General features: G+C 34.2%; 1 protein-coding gene across 1 annotated transcript; it reads right to left on the bottom strand.

Annotated features, from left to right (window-relative positions):
* Positions 1 to 675: 675 nt before the first annotated feature.
* LOC112489875 (23 kDa jasmonate-induced protein) lies at positions 676 to 2,007 on the bottom strand. Its single transcript, XM_048478346.2, has 2 exons — positions 1,462 to 2,007; positions 676 to 1,037 (listed from the first exon to the last, which is right to left on the bottom strand). The coding sequence occupies exons 1-2, from the start codon at positions 1,945 to 1,947 to the stop codon at positions 855 to 857; spliced, it is 669 nt and encodes a 222-aa protein (XP_048334303.1). The 5' UTR covers positions 1,948 to 2,007; the 3' UTR covers positions 676 to 854.
* Positions 2,008 to 12,661: the final 10,654 nt, after the last annotated feature.

Here is a 12,661-nt window from a genome sequence, read left to right as displayed (position 1 = left end):
TTAGGTGAAGTCAAGATCCTTAAAATTTATTCATTGGAATTTTAAATGCAATTGTTGGTTTTTTTTTTTTTATATCTTTTGAATTTGCAAAATTATTTGTTGATTTTAGAGTGAATTTATGATTTCTTGCAAATTTGTTCTTGTATTTGATTTCCTAAATAAAATTAACAAGAAAAAATCATTGACATTTAGATATAATACTAGTTTGCTTTTAACAATCAATATTTGTGGGAATGATACTCTACTTTCTTTCTTTATTACTTATACGTTCTATGCGCTTGCACTAAACATTCAAGTATTTGGTTTCATTGTCAAAGATTTGTGTTGTGGTTGGATTCAAGACATCTACTTTGAATCCACTCCTCCAATAAAAAAAATAAATAGATAACGAACTCGAACTTGCTTTCCCAATTTCAACAAATGAAGAAATCTCATGTAATATATAAACAAGATCTAAAAGAAAGAAGTTTTGAGCTTCAGGGTAATTTTAATTTGTGGTTAAATCATACTTTGTTGCTACTAAAACTTTTAATTATGTTTGTAGTTTTAATTAATCAATTTATTTCTCATATTTACTTGCTCCTTTTTATAGAAAGATGCTGTAATTAGAAATAACAGATAGTTTTTCATTCAAGCATACATTTTTTTCTATTTGGTAATAAATTCAAACATACATTAATTGAAAACTAGGCATGCATTTACTATTAAAAGTAGTACACCATTACACTGCCACAGTACGAAAGACTTGGCAATTATTCTACTACATATATATGTAAATATATTATCACTTTATTTCTTTTAGTGTTTGTTCTTGGGCATAGTCTGCTCCAGTAGAAGGCGCAATGCAGTTTCAATTACTCTTTCAGCTTAAGCACCGCCTCAAATACGGTGAATTCGCCAATTTTACGAATCCTGACATTTGACACGAACCCATTCCACTGGCTTTCACTTTTATTGCCAGACTCTTTCAGTTTCTTATGTATTATTTCCCAGTCGACCTTTCCAAAGTAACCACGTTCTTGAACCTCAGTATATGCCTGTAGATTATATATTAATAAATTTTTCAAAATCACTTGTATAAAAAGCAATCAAATATATGAATGTACTCGCCTGAATTAATTAATTTTTGGTAAAGAACAGTTAACTTGGATTTGAAGTTAGCTAGAATGCATGAAAATGCAAATTTAGAAGACTAAAGTGTCTAAATTAAAAGAAATTGAAATAAAAAAGTCTAAACTGTAACAATTGGGACAAATAAAAAAATAAAAAAATAAAAAAGAGAATTTGGTTTTATAAATTTATGAATCGTCAGAGTTTTGTTAAGGATTTAATGCATAAAACTTTTAAAATATAAATAGTATTTAAAAAACGTAAAAATAAAAAATAAAAAATAAAAATAAAGATCTTAAAATAAACTTTGTCAAACTAAGGTATAATAAATAACCCAAAGTTAAAACTTACCGTCTTTTTCAGGGAAGAATCAGAAGGGTTGTTCCATGCCAACAAAACATCACAGTCTACTCCAAAGACATTTTGACCACGATACACAACAGCTCCAGCTGAGCCCCGACCTTTGCCAGGAGGAATAATTACATTGCTCTTTGTAACGTGCAGAAACCCACCCGATTGGCCATTTTCAACCACTTTTGGGTACGGAGGAAGTGCATTTTCTCCAACCCAATCATGGTGGGTTACAAAACTGACAGTGTCTCCAGTGGCATTGGACACGCTTCCAATTGTTACAACGTTAACACCTGCGATAGTACCCAATGTCTCCTTCAGGTTCTCCACGTGCTGAAGACTGTTTCCATGCTTACCATCTGAGTTTATGCTGCTAAGAGCCGCCCGGGCCCTGTCTATTTTTTGTATATTTTTCTTTCCAGCGAACTCAGGCGTGCGCTCTAAAGTAGAGTTGGTAATGGGGTTGCCAAACACAGACACAGCCATGTCTTTGAGACTTTGAGAGATAAACTCTAAATTCTATGATAGTACTAGTATTGGTGCATATATACGTTGTTTCATTGTGTTTGCAGCTATATATAGGAAAAATTTTATGCTTGATCAATACGCATAAGCTGTCTTGCAAAAGTAAAAGTTTGTCAATATGAGCCGACGTCCACGTAATAAGCTGCCACGTAGAAAGAAGAAATAATTACGGAATCCAAGATAAAGGGACCTTGTAACATCGGACAGAAAAATGCCAGATGCTATTACGGATGACATAGCATCGATGGATTAGACATGAAAATTTAATATATTTCTATTGGAAGTTTATTTTTGTAGTTTTAAGAAAATATAAAAATATTAAAGCAACCTACTAAAAATAATTATAACAAAATTCACGATCATTTCATCAATTAAATAGAAATATCACTAAAGTTAAAGAATATATATAAATATATTTTTCGTTGATCATCAAAGGTTAAATTTTTGTTTTTAGCACTCCAAACAAATACTCTCAAAAAGTTAAGTTATTGAAAGGTGGGTTATCATATTACTTATATTTTTTTTATTTACTTATATTTTTTTCTAACATATGTATGTCCAACCTTTTCTGGATTTATTTTTTTATGTGCGATGGATTCATTTTGTTGTTGTGGGATAGAATTGTAAGTTTTGAATCGAGAGTAGACATCTTTTGAGAATGGGATAGATTTATTAAATTTTGAACCAAGAGTTGTAGAATTTTGATCCCAAAAACTCTTGAAAAACTTACTCTGAAACTATATTAAGGGGGGTGTATTTAATTTAAAATTTGAAAGATTTAAAAAGTCTTTAGAAGTTTAGAGGTATTTGATTTAGATTTTGAAGGAGGCTATACAAGTCTAATGATATTCAGTTCAGATTTTAATAGATTTTATAAAAATCCATTAAAATCCAGAAAAATCTAGTAAAATTCTTTTAAAATCTATAAGCATTCAAAAAGTCATTGATTTTGAAAGATTTTAAAAAAATAATGGATTTGAAAGGATTTTATTAATAAACTTATAAAAAAAATTGTCAATATGAAATCTAACATTTATCTAAAGGATCAAATATTTTAAAGTCTATAATTTATTTTAAATCGATCAAACTCTAAATTAAATATACTCTCTAAAATTTATGGAACATGACAATAAACATGTGTATTCAATCTACTGAAAAACCAATTCACCCATATATAATATTACAACCAGTACAGAAGCATAAAACTATTTGCAATGAAAGCACAAAACAAAAGCCTTTATCCAGCATTAATCCTATCCTTACTTAAGCCATTATATATGGCTTTACATATGATCAGATTAGTTACAATAATATCTAATAATTTCTTATGAAACTTGTGAACGTTTAGACTTATCTTTAGAACCTCCACTTCTAGACTCATGTGGCGTGGAATCATCTAGATTCTATCACTTTTATCTACAAATATTTATTATTTTACCTATTTTCAATTTTTTTAAATCTTTCTAAAAGCAAATGAAAACAAGTAATAATAGGAAATTAACTGCAATATTGTGGTAGATAGTAACTTGTATCATATTAAATGTAATCACCATTAACCAAACTCTAATGGAACTAAAATGTAACAAATTAAAATTTGAAGGCTTAAATTACAATGTTTTAAATTTTAATATCAAAAATATAATTTTTGTTTTAAATTTGACAATCAAAAACGTAATTTCTAAAATTATAGTGCATTAAAATACACTGAGATGAACACACTAAAGAGCATGAGATGATTAAAGATTGGGTTATGTATTCACTAAGCTGATGAAAAAAAAAAAATCAAATGTTGGAAAAGTAAAAACAACATAAACAAAATGAACAACATATAAAACTTTGAATTATGTGAATATCATAAACCAAGAACGACCTGAAAAAGCAAAAGGATAATAAAGGAATAAAATGAACTGTCTATAAAATGAACTGTCTTTACTTTACAATGTCATCTAGAAATTGTTGGAATATACGTGTTTCCACCGCGGGGATCTGGTACTATCTCTTCACTGAGCAAGTATGAATTTGCAAAAAGACAGCAAGAACGCCATGAAAACTATTTGAAGCTAATTACCAAAGATAGGGGTGGAAGGAATCCACTTTTAGTTAACACTCTGATAGTAAGATACAAAAGGTTTTTGGTTTAAAAGCCTCTAAAGATGTCATCCAATGCTTGATTTGCACTTGTGCACCCAATGATTCTAAAGAGAAAAGCTATAGATACGCTTATGAAACTGCATATTCCTAGGCTTATCCATAAGTGAATCATATTCCATTGTCTAAAACTGACAATGACGTTATTGAAATATTGAAATGAATTAAAATTATATATCCACACAAATGAATTGATTCCAAAGGTCAAAATCGGGTGTCCTTTTTTTCTTTTTTTGGCCTTTTCTTGCACAATGAAAATTAAGTGTACTTATTCTGATAGTTAACCACATTAATTGCAAATTTGATTAAAGGCTTTGACATTGAAGCATCATGGGACATTTATTGGTCATTAATTTATAAATATTTTAAAATCGAGATTAATTGCATTTTACCCTTAAGTTAAGGGTTTCATAATTTAGGTCCTTAACTTTTTAATTTACCAATTTAGGCCATCAATTTAAATTTGTTGCAATTCAGGCCTTCTTTAGCTTTTGACTATAGGGATAAATGATCATCTCTTGCAATTGTTACTAAAATAGTGTATCAATTTTCAAACTGAAATATACTAAAGTGACTAATATCAAAACTAATTTTAGAATTTTACACTTCAGTATCCTTTATTATTAAAAAAAGAAATGTTAGTACAAGTAACCTGACTAGTATTAAATTGTATCGTATTTCAAACCAAAAGATATTGAGGGGTAGATTATATAACTAGTCATAAAATTTGGTATTTTAGCATCTTCTAGGTTAAAATTTGATACAATCTAATACAAATAACAATCAATAACTGTAAGACTTTTTTAGTCAAAAAGTCAAAAAGGCATAAGTTGCAATGAATTGAAAAATTGAAGGGCTAAATTGCTAAGCCAAAATTTTAAGGCACTAAATTGTAAAACCCTAAATGTCGAGGGTATCACAATATAACAAATTGACCCAAGCTGCATTTTTATATTGGTTAATTGGGAGGCACATGAGATAGAGCCGTGAATCACTATCAGCCAAACTCCAATTGGACCAAAAGGTAATAAATTAAAATTTGACAGTCTAAGTTGCAAAATTAAAACTTGATGGCACTTTTCCAAAACTATCTAGCATTAAAATGAACGGAGGTGAATGCACTAAAAAGCATGGAATGAATACAGATTGGATTATGGATACACTAAATTGATGAAATATTGATTTTAAAAAAAAATCAAGTACGTTTAAATGTTATAATAGGTATGAAAAAGTAAAAACGGAACCAAGAAAAGGGAAAAATATTGGTTTTCTAAATTTTTATTGTTGTTAAATCCAATGCCCTTTAAAAGCACATTATTTCATCTCCCTTTTGCATGATTGTCTGGTATATATGTTACAACATTTGTGGCACCCAAGTCTCCATCTCTCTTAAGCCAAAGAAATTGCAATGAAGCTAAAGAAGTACAAGACCGAGACAACAATGTGTCGATGCTCTTATGTGAGCACGAGAGTGAAAAGTTGAGAATGTTAAAGGAGGAAAGGGACAAGTGGGTTAGGAAGTGGAAGGGGTTGCATGATGAACAGCAATTAGAGAAGCAAAACTTAAGGAATGGAGAGGCCAATGTGCAGCAGTTAAATTTTTAATCTTGCGATAAATAAAAATAACCCAATAGCTTCTTCAGCGTTGACAAATGCTAGGTGACATGGTAATTACATTATTACTTTATGGTTACATTGAAGTTTGTTTGTGGACATAATATAGTTATGTAACACCCCGACCTAATGTACATCGAAAACTTTCTCACATTGATCGCCTTCAACCACTATTGACCCGTGGGTTCCATTTTGATTTTTTGATCTAGATGGAATTCTACGTTGACCGAGACACCATTATAAAGTACACATTGATCCAAATTTATAGACTACTAGCACGTCGAAAATAGATCTACAGTTTGAAAGTTTTGAGTGAAACAATTTGCGAGCCGAACTGTCCAAGTTGTACCCAGTTTGACTTTTCATTTTTGTGAAATTTAGCTTTGACTCCTGTATGTTTGTGAAGTACTCATCGATATGAGTTCATAGGCTAGTGGCACGCCTAATTTGGACATTTGGTTAGAAAGTTATGGACCTATGAAGTTTTTCTAGGATAATGTCTAAAGTGCACTGATCTAAGTGTGTGCACAGTGCCCAATAACACTATGCCATGTGTCACATTTTTGGGCCAACCCGTTAGTGCACGGTGGCACCCACAGGCATTTTCCATTGGCTTAAATGAGCAGTGAGGGCGAGAGGGAAGAGGGAGAAAGAGGTGAGAGAATGTGGAGGGAGAGTGAAAACCAACCACCCACCTTGTACATGTGCCTGACTACCATCACTACCCTTTCATTTCCGACCAGCCACCCACATGTCATGGCCAACCGGCTACCCATGTGCCCATATCGGTCGTTTTTTTGATGACAACGTATTTTCCTTCCCCAGCCAATTTCTCCCAAACCAGCCACCCGTTTTCGACATTGTCGGTACCGTTGAGACACCCATCCTTCGACCTACTTCTCCACCAAAAACCACAGCCAATGACCATTGGACGCATCGCCGGGGGTGATGTAACACCCATCCCAAATTAGTTTAGAATTTTTTCACATTGACTGAGGTTGATCGAGTTTGACCTCCGTTGACCGAGAGGCATCAAACTTTGACTTTTTATTAGGATAGAATTCAAGGTTGACCGAGAACTGTTGCAAAGTACACATCTACCCGAGTCCATAGACTAGTAGTACGTCGAAAATGGAGCTACAGTTTGAAAATTATGAGCAAAACAAATTGCGGTCCAAACTGTCCGAAGATGTCAAGTTTGACTTTTTATTTTTATATAATCTAGCTTTGACTTGTGTATGGTTATAAAGTACTTGTTAACACGAGGTCATGGACTAGCGGCAGACTTAAATCGAACATACAATTGAAAAGTTACAAGTCTGTAAAGTTACATCTATTTTTTCCTAGACTGATTTTACCGGGTAATGGAATATTCAAAAAGTATTTGATTTATGGCACATGTCACCAAATGGGATATGACACATCTAACATTAAAAACGTGTCATGTGTAACGACAAGAAAGTGCCACATGTCAGCCATAATTAAATATTACATTATTTTATTATTATTTTATATTATTATATTAGTATATTATTTTATTTTATTTTATTTATTTTTTTCTTTTTCTTTTCTTCTCCCCACGTGGGGAAAACACCCAGTGAACCCCCCAACCCTTTCTTTTTTTCCTTTCTTCTTCTTCTTCTTCTCCTCCTCTCAATTCCACCAGAATTTGAGATTTTTCGGTCATCAATATGCGACACGTGCCAGATAGGTAAGGAGAGGATTGAAAGTTCGGCTGCCAGTCGGAAGGGCAAGGCCAGCCATCCCCAGACAAGCCCATATCGGGCTCCATTGCCAGCGACGGCAAGACCGATTTTCCGACAATCCAGCTACCACCCGGCCAAATTGATACTCCTTTATACTATTTTCAAACCCACTGAGCTAAATTTTGAGGTCCATTTAGCTCAATTCTTTGTTGTTTGAGAGATATGAGAAGTTCATTGGCCGAAACTTTTCGTTTATTTCCTGGCCACTCCCGATTGAATTTAGTCCAACGGAGGTTGGTAATGTATTCCTCTTCTATTTAGCTTTCCGAAATATGTATCTGTTTAATATTTAATTACTTATTATTTATATTTATATTGAAAATGCCAAGTTGTGTTGAATTGAATAAATATGGTCTTAAATTAATATTTCCAAAAGTTGGGAACCTATAAATTTTAAATTGCTGTTAAAGTATTGTTAGGTTATGGCATTTCATAGAATGTATCTTTATATAATTAATTATATGTGAAATTGTATGTGGTTCTAATGATATTTAATATGAATTGATTTGAAGGTTTGACGAATTAAATATATTAAATTACCGTGATAAAAGAAATATGTTTATGTGTTTAATTATTATGTATTCATGGAATTGAATTACTGTGGAAGAGATTAATTTTACGAAATTATGGTTGAGTTTTTATTAAATTTATTCTTGATTTAAATGTCGAAATTTTGGTGCATAATTATTGCTATTACTATTATTATTGATGTGGTGATTGTTTTACTTTTCTTCCTATATTATGCATTGGTAAACTTGTAAAACGATATTTGGTATATATTTGAAATCTATGGCACTATGTGGGTGGTGTGGGCGGACGTGAATGTTTAAAGGTATATTTTGGTTCTTTATTTAGTAAATTATTCCTATTGTATATATATGTGTGTGTTTTATATGAATTGTTATTGAAGTGCTGTCATGTGTGGAACTTATTTGAAATAAGGCGGGAGAGATAAGGTGATACAATATAGGAGTGCATTTTTGTGTAGGTAAATTTTGGGATGTATTCTACCCTTAGGGGAGATGGTGCCATATTTTCCATAAGATGGTCTTGTAGGGTGTCATTGGGATCAGGGCTTGTCTAGGGTTCTAGGAAAGGATCCTGGATGGGTCCTGACAAATGACCTTTTCCAGTGGGCAAGGTGGCTTGCCATGAAATCTCATTCCGGGGAGTTATCGGTGATCCCACTTACCCTTCTCTACTAATTCGACCTCCCTGAATCCTAATCCGATATCCTTTTCCCTCAATTCTTGATGGATTATGAGATTTGGGGATATCAAACTCGAGAATTTTTCGGTGAGGTTCCGGCCACCATAGATCTGATCTCCGAGAGGTAAGACTCGATCTGTAATCCTCACTTCATAAGCTTCATTTCAGCATATTTTTTGTGAATTTTTGTTAACATTTTTGTTAGCTCCCCCACTTAACCGTATATAATTTACCTAATTAAAATATTAATTTAATATTTTTGTGTATCAATGATATTTTAGGAGCATGTATGAGTCGTGGGATCAATCCTATTGAGGATCTTAAATGATACGCATGCTCGAGGTGAGTGACCCACTTTCAAAATTATTTTGGGATGTGAAATTATATATGCTTTGTGTTAATTGATTATTTGGAAAAATATGTTTTATGTGTTGGACTTTTGATAAAAACTTCTATTGAATTTATGTTGCCAATTTGGATGAAATAAAAATATATGTTGCCTAAAAAATCATATCGTTATTTTTAAAAAATTATGGTTTAAATTTTTAATAAATTATTGTTAAGTTTAATGTTGAATTTTTTATGCATAATAATTGTGTTTACATGATTTTAAGAATATATTAATTTCGTGTAATTTTAATATTATTTTTGGTATGGATTGATTTTAAGGATTTGAAGGAAAATATTTATTTAAATTTATTATGCATTGGAATAATTTTGGGATTTATTTTATGGTATTGATGAATTGTGGAATCTAATTATGTATGATTTTTTTCTTGATTTTAAGGATATCTTTGATTTAAATTGATTTTGAGGATTTGAGAAAAATATTGTTTTAAATGATTATGTTTCAAAAATATATTTATGCATTTTAATATTAAGGTTTACTTTATACCATTGGAAATTTGGTATATTTAAATAGATGAATTTGAAATTGATGGATTTAGATTGATAGATTTAAAGTGATGGATTTATGATGAGGGTTTAAAGGTCATGTGGGTTAATAAATTTTAAAAGTGGTACTTATGAGATTTCGACATTTGGAAAATATATGATTTTATTTGTTTTTAGATGCACCATGCAGTAATAGTGTTCTGTACTGTATTTGTGGATATGGTTAGCGTCCAGGTATATAGAGTTGTCACGCAGATAATGTGGACTTGAAGGTTGGCAAGTATAATGTGTGCTGAGCATTAGCTGCCCTCCATAGCCGGAATGACTGTTGATAGTAGTGGCGCTGTGGGATGCTACGCGACCGTATACCGGTTTCTCTCTTTAACTTTCCTGTCAGGTGGTGCTTGGGATGCTGGGTACCGTCGGACGCCACTGGTGTATTGTTTAGTGCATCAAATGGTTTTCTAGATACGATTTCCAAAATAATGTTGTTTTAAAAAAGTATTTAAAATTTAAAATGTTGTCTTTAGGGAGTATTTAAAATTAAAATGTATTTAATGGTGTTATTATCATTTATTTCGATTGATATTCCAAAATGTTGTAACAGCCCAGACCACCCGCATCAGGATATTGTCCTCTTTGGCCCAGGGTTCACACCCTCTCTCCCCCCTGGCCTCAAGGTTTTGCTCACAAAACGCGTCCTGAAGGGAGAGGTATCCACAGCCTTATAAAGACCGCTTCGTGCCCCTCTCCAACCGATGTGGGATGTTACAATCCTCCCCCCTTGGGGCCCAGCGTCCTCGCTGGCACACCGATCCGGGTACTGGCTCTGATACCAACTGTCAGGACCCGTCCAGAATTCCTTCCCCGGAACCCTAGACAGCCCTGATCCCAGGGAAACCCTACCGAACTCTCCAACGAAAAATCCGGCAGAGCCTCCCCTAAGGGATTTACTTACCACAAACTACCTGCACTGAAAACACACTTCTAAAAATATCCCCTTATTCCTCCCACAATACTACAAATTGATTCCACAAATTGCAGCACTTCAAAATAAATACAGTAATCCAGTGCATAATAAATACAACAAGAATGAAAGAAATATTACAACTGCAATAAAAGAAAAACAGGGTACAGCACGACCTAAAACAGCGAGGAAGATCAAGTCCGCTCCGAGTGAACACCGACAACCTGGTACCTAGAGGAACGGAATTTTAGAGTGTGAGATGCTAATCATCTCAGTGAGCGACCCTACTACTCTACACTATCATACCACGGTAAATTTGGAAATAATAATTTCTCTCAAAACCCTTACAATTCTCTCAGTTGGAAAGGTTCCCCTTTTAAAACATTTTCACAAAACCCTTTATTCATATTTCCCGAAAACCAAGACATCAATTAAATACCAGAAGCGGTAACAATTATATTTTTAATTCCAATTCAGTTTCCAAACATTTTATTTTTAAAACACAGTTCTGAAAATCATTTGATGCACCCACTATATACCAGTGGCGCCAACAGTACCCAGCGTCCCAAGGTACCGCCAGACAGGAGGTTATAGAGAGAAACCGGCATACGGTCGCGTGGCGTCCCACAGCGCCGCTGCTAACCTGGTGTCCCGGCCAAAGGGGGGTGGCCGCCCTCTCCGATGGCATCCACAGGACACCCTCATAATATCAACCGCGCGCTACTCACACCCATCTGCGCGCTAATCACATCACCTGCGCGCTAATCACAACCGTGTGCACACTAACCATGTCACATATACCATATCACATAATCAGAACACCAGTACGTGCACGGTGCATCTAAAAATTATAAAATCCGCAAATTTAAATTATAAAACAAATTTCACATTTTTCATAAGCATAGCGGGCATAATCCATCCGCTTGAACCGGGAAATTCTCCACAATTTCCTTATAATCAATGCCATAAATTCTATGATTTTCAAATCCACCAACTCCCAAATCCATCAATTCAAATATCCACATTTTCCAAGCATAAATAATTTCTCGAAATATCATAATCAAATCTCATAATATTCCATGGGCATATTTTATAAAAATTGAAATCACCAACATAACCAAATATTTTCTTCGAAATATTTGAAAATCAAATCATGCCCAATTTACCATTAAAACCACACCAATTTCAAAATCCTCAAAACCATAAAATAATTTCACATGGCATAAATTGGTGAAATACACATTTTCTTAAATCCGATAAATTCACAAATAATTCCACAATAATTCAAATAAATATTTGGCACATAGAAATTAAATTTCAAATATTTAAATCACACATTATATATTCACCAATTAAATTCCCAAAATTAATTTGAAGGTGGGTCACTCACCTTGAGCACGCAATTAACCCATGATCCACTACGGGATCAATTCTACGACTCACCGGTGCTCCTAGAACAAAATTCACAGACAGTCAAATAAATTAATATTTTATTCGGGTAAATAATACCCGGTACCCGGGGGGTCAAAACACAAACGATATCTAGAATTTACGAGTTATATACCGAATCGAAGCTCGAGTGATGCTAATCACAGATCCGGTCTTAATTTCCGATGATCGTACCCGACGGGGTCGGAATTTTATCGGGAAGCTTTTCGGGTTTCGGCTCCGCAATTCTCCCAAACCGTCGCGAATTGGTGGAAACGGAAGTCGGATTTGGGTTCAGGAGGTCGAACACTGTGGACTGGAGCTGGCCGGAATTTTCGGGTACTCGCCGGAACAGTATTTTCCGGCGGGCCCCGCGGTCACCGGCAACCGTCGCCGGAACAGTATTTTCCGGCGGTGGCCGTTTGCTGTGAAATTTTGCAGATTTGTAGATCGTGAGGAGAGAAATCCAACGGGACCGACGGTGAGCAAAACGGAGGTCGGACGGCGGAGAAATCACCGTTTGAAGATGTTCGACCCCTCGCCGGAAAACGCTCCGATCCCGGCGCGTTGGTGGTCCGATGGCCGTGATTTTTGGTGGGTAGGCCGGACTTGAGGAGAGGATCAAGGCTGTCAGGCGCGTGTGGCCGGA

This window comes from Ziziphus jujuba, chromosome 3 (genome assembly GCF_031755915.1).
Source record: "Ziziphus jujuba cultivar Dongzao chromosome 3, ASM3175591v1".
NCBI classification, from domain to species: domain Eukaryota; kingdom Viridiplantae; phylum Streptophyta; class Magnoliopsida; order Rosales; family Rhamnaceae; genus Ziziphus; species Ziziphus jujuba.
The sequence above is the reverse complement of the archived record's forward strand: the minus strand, read 5'-3'. Positions and strand labels throughout refer to the sequence as shown.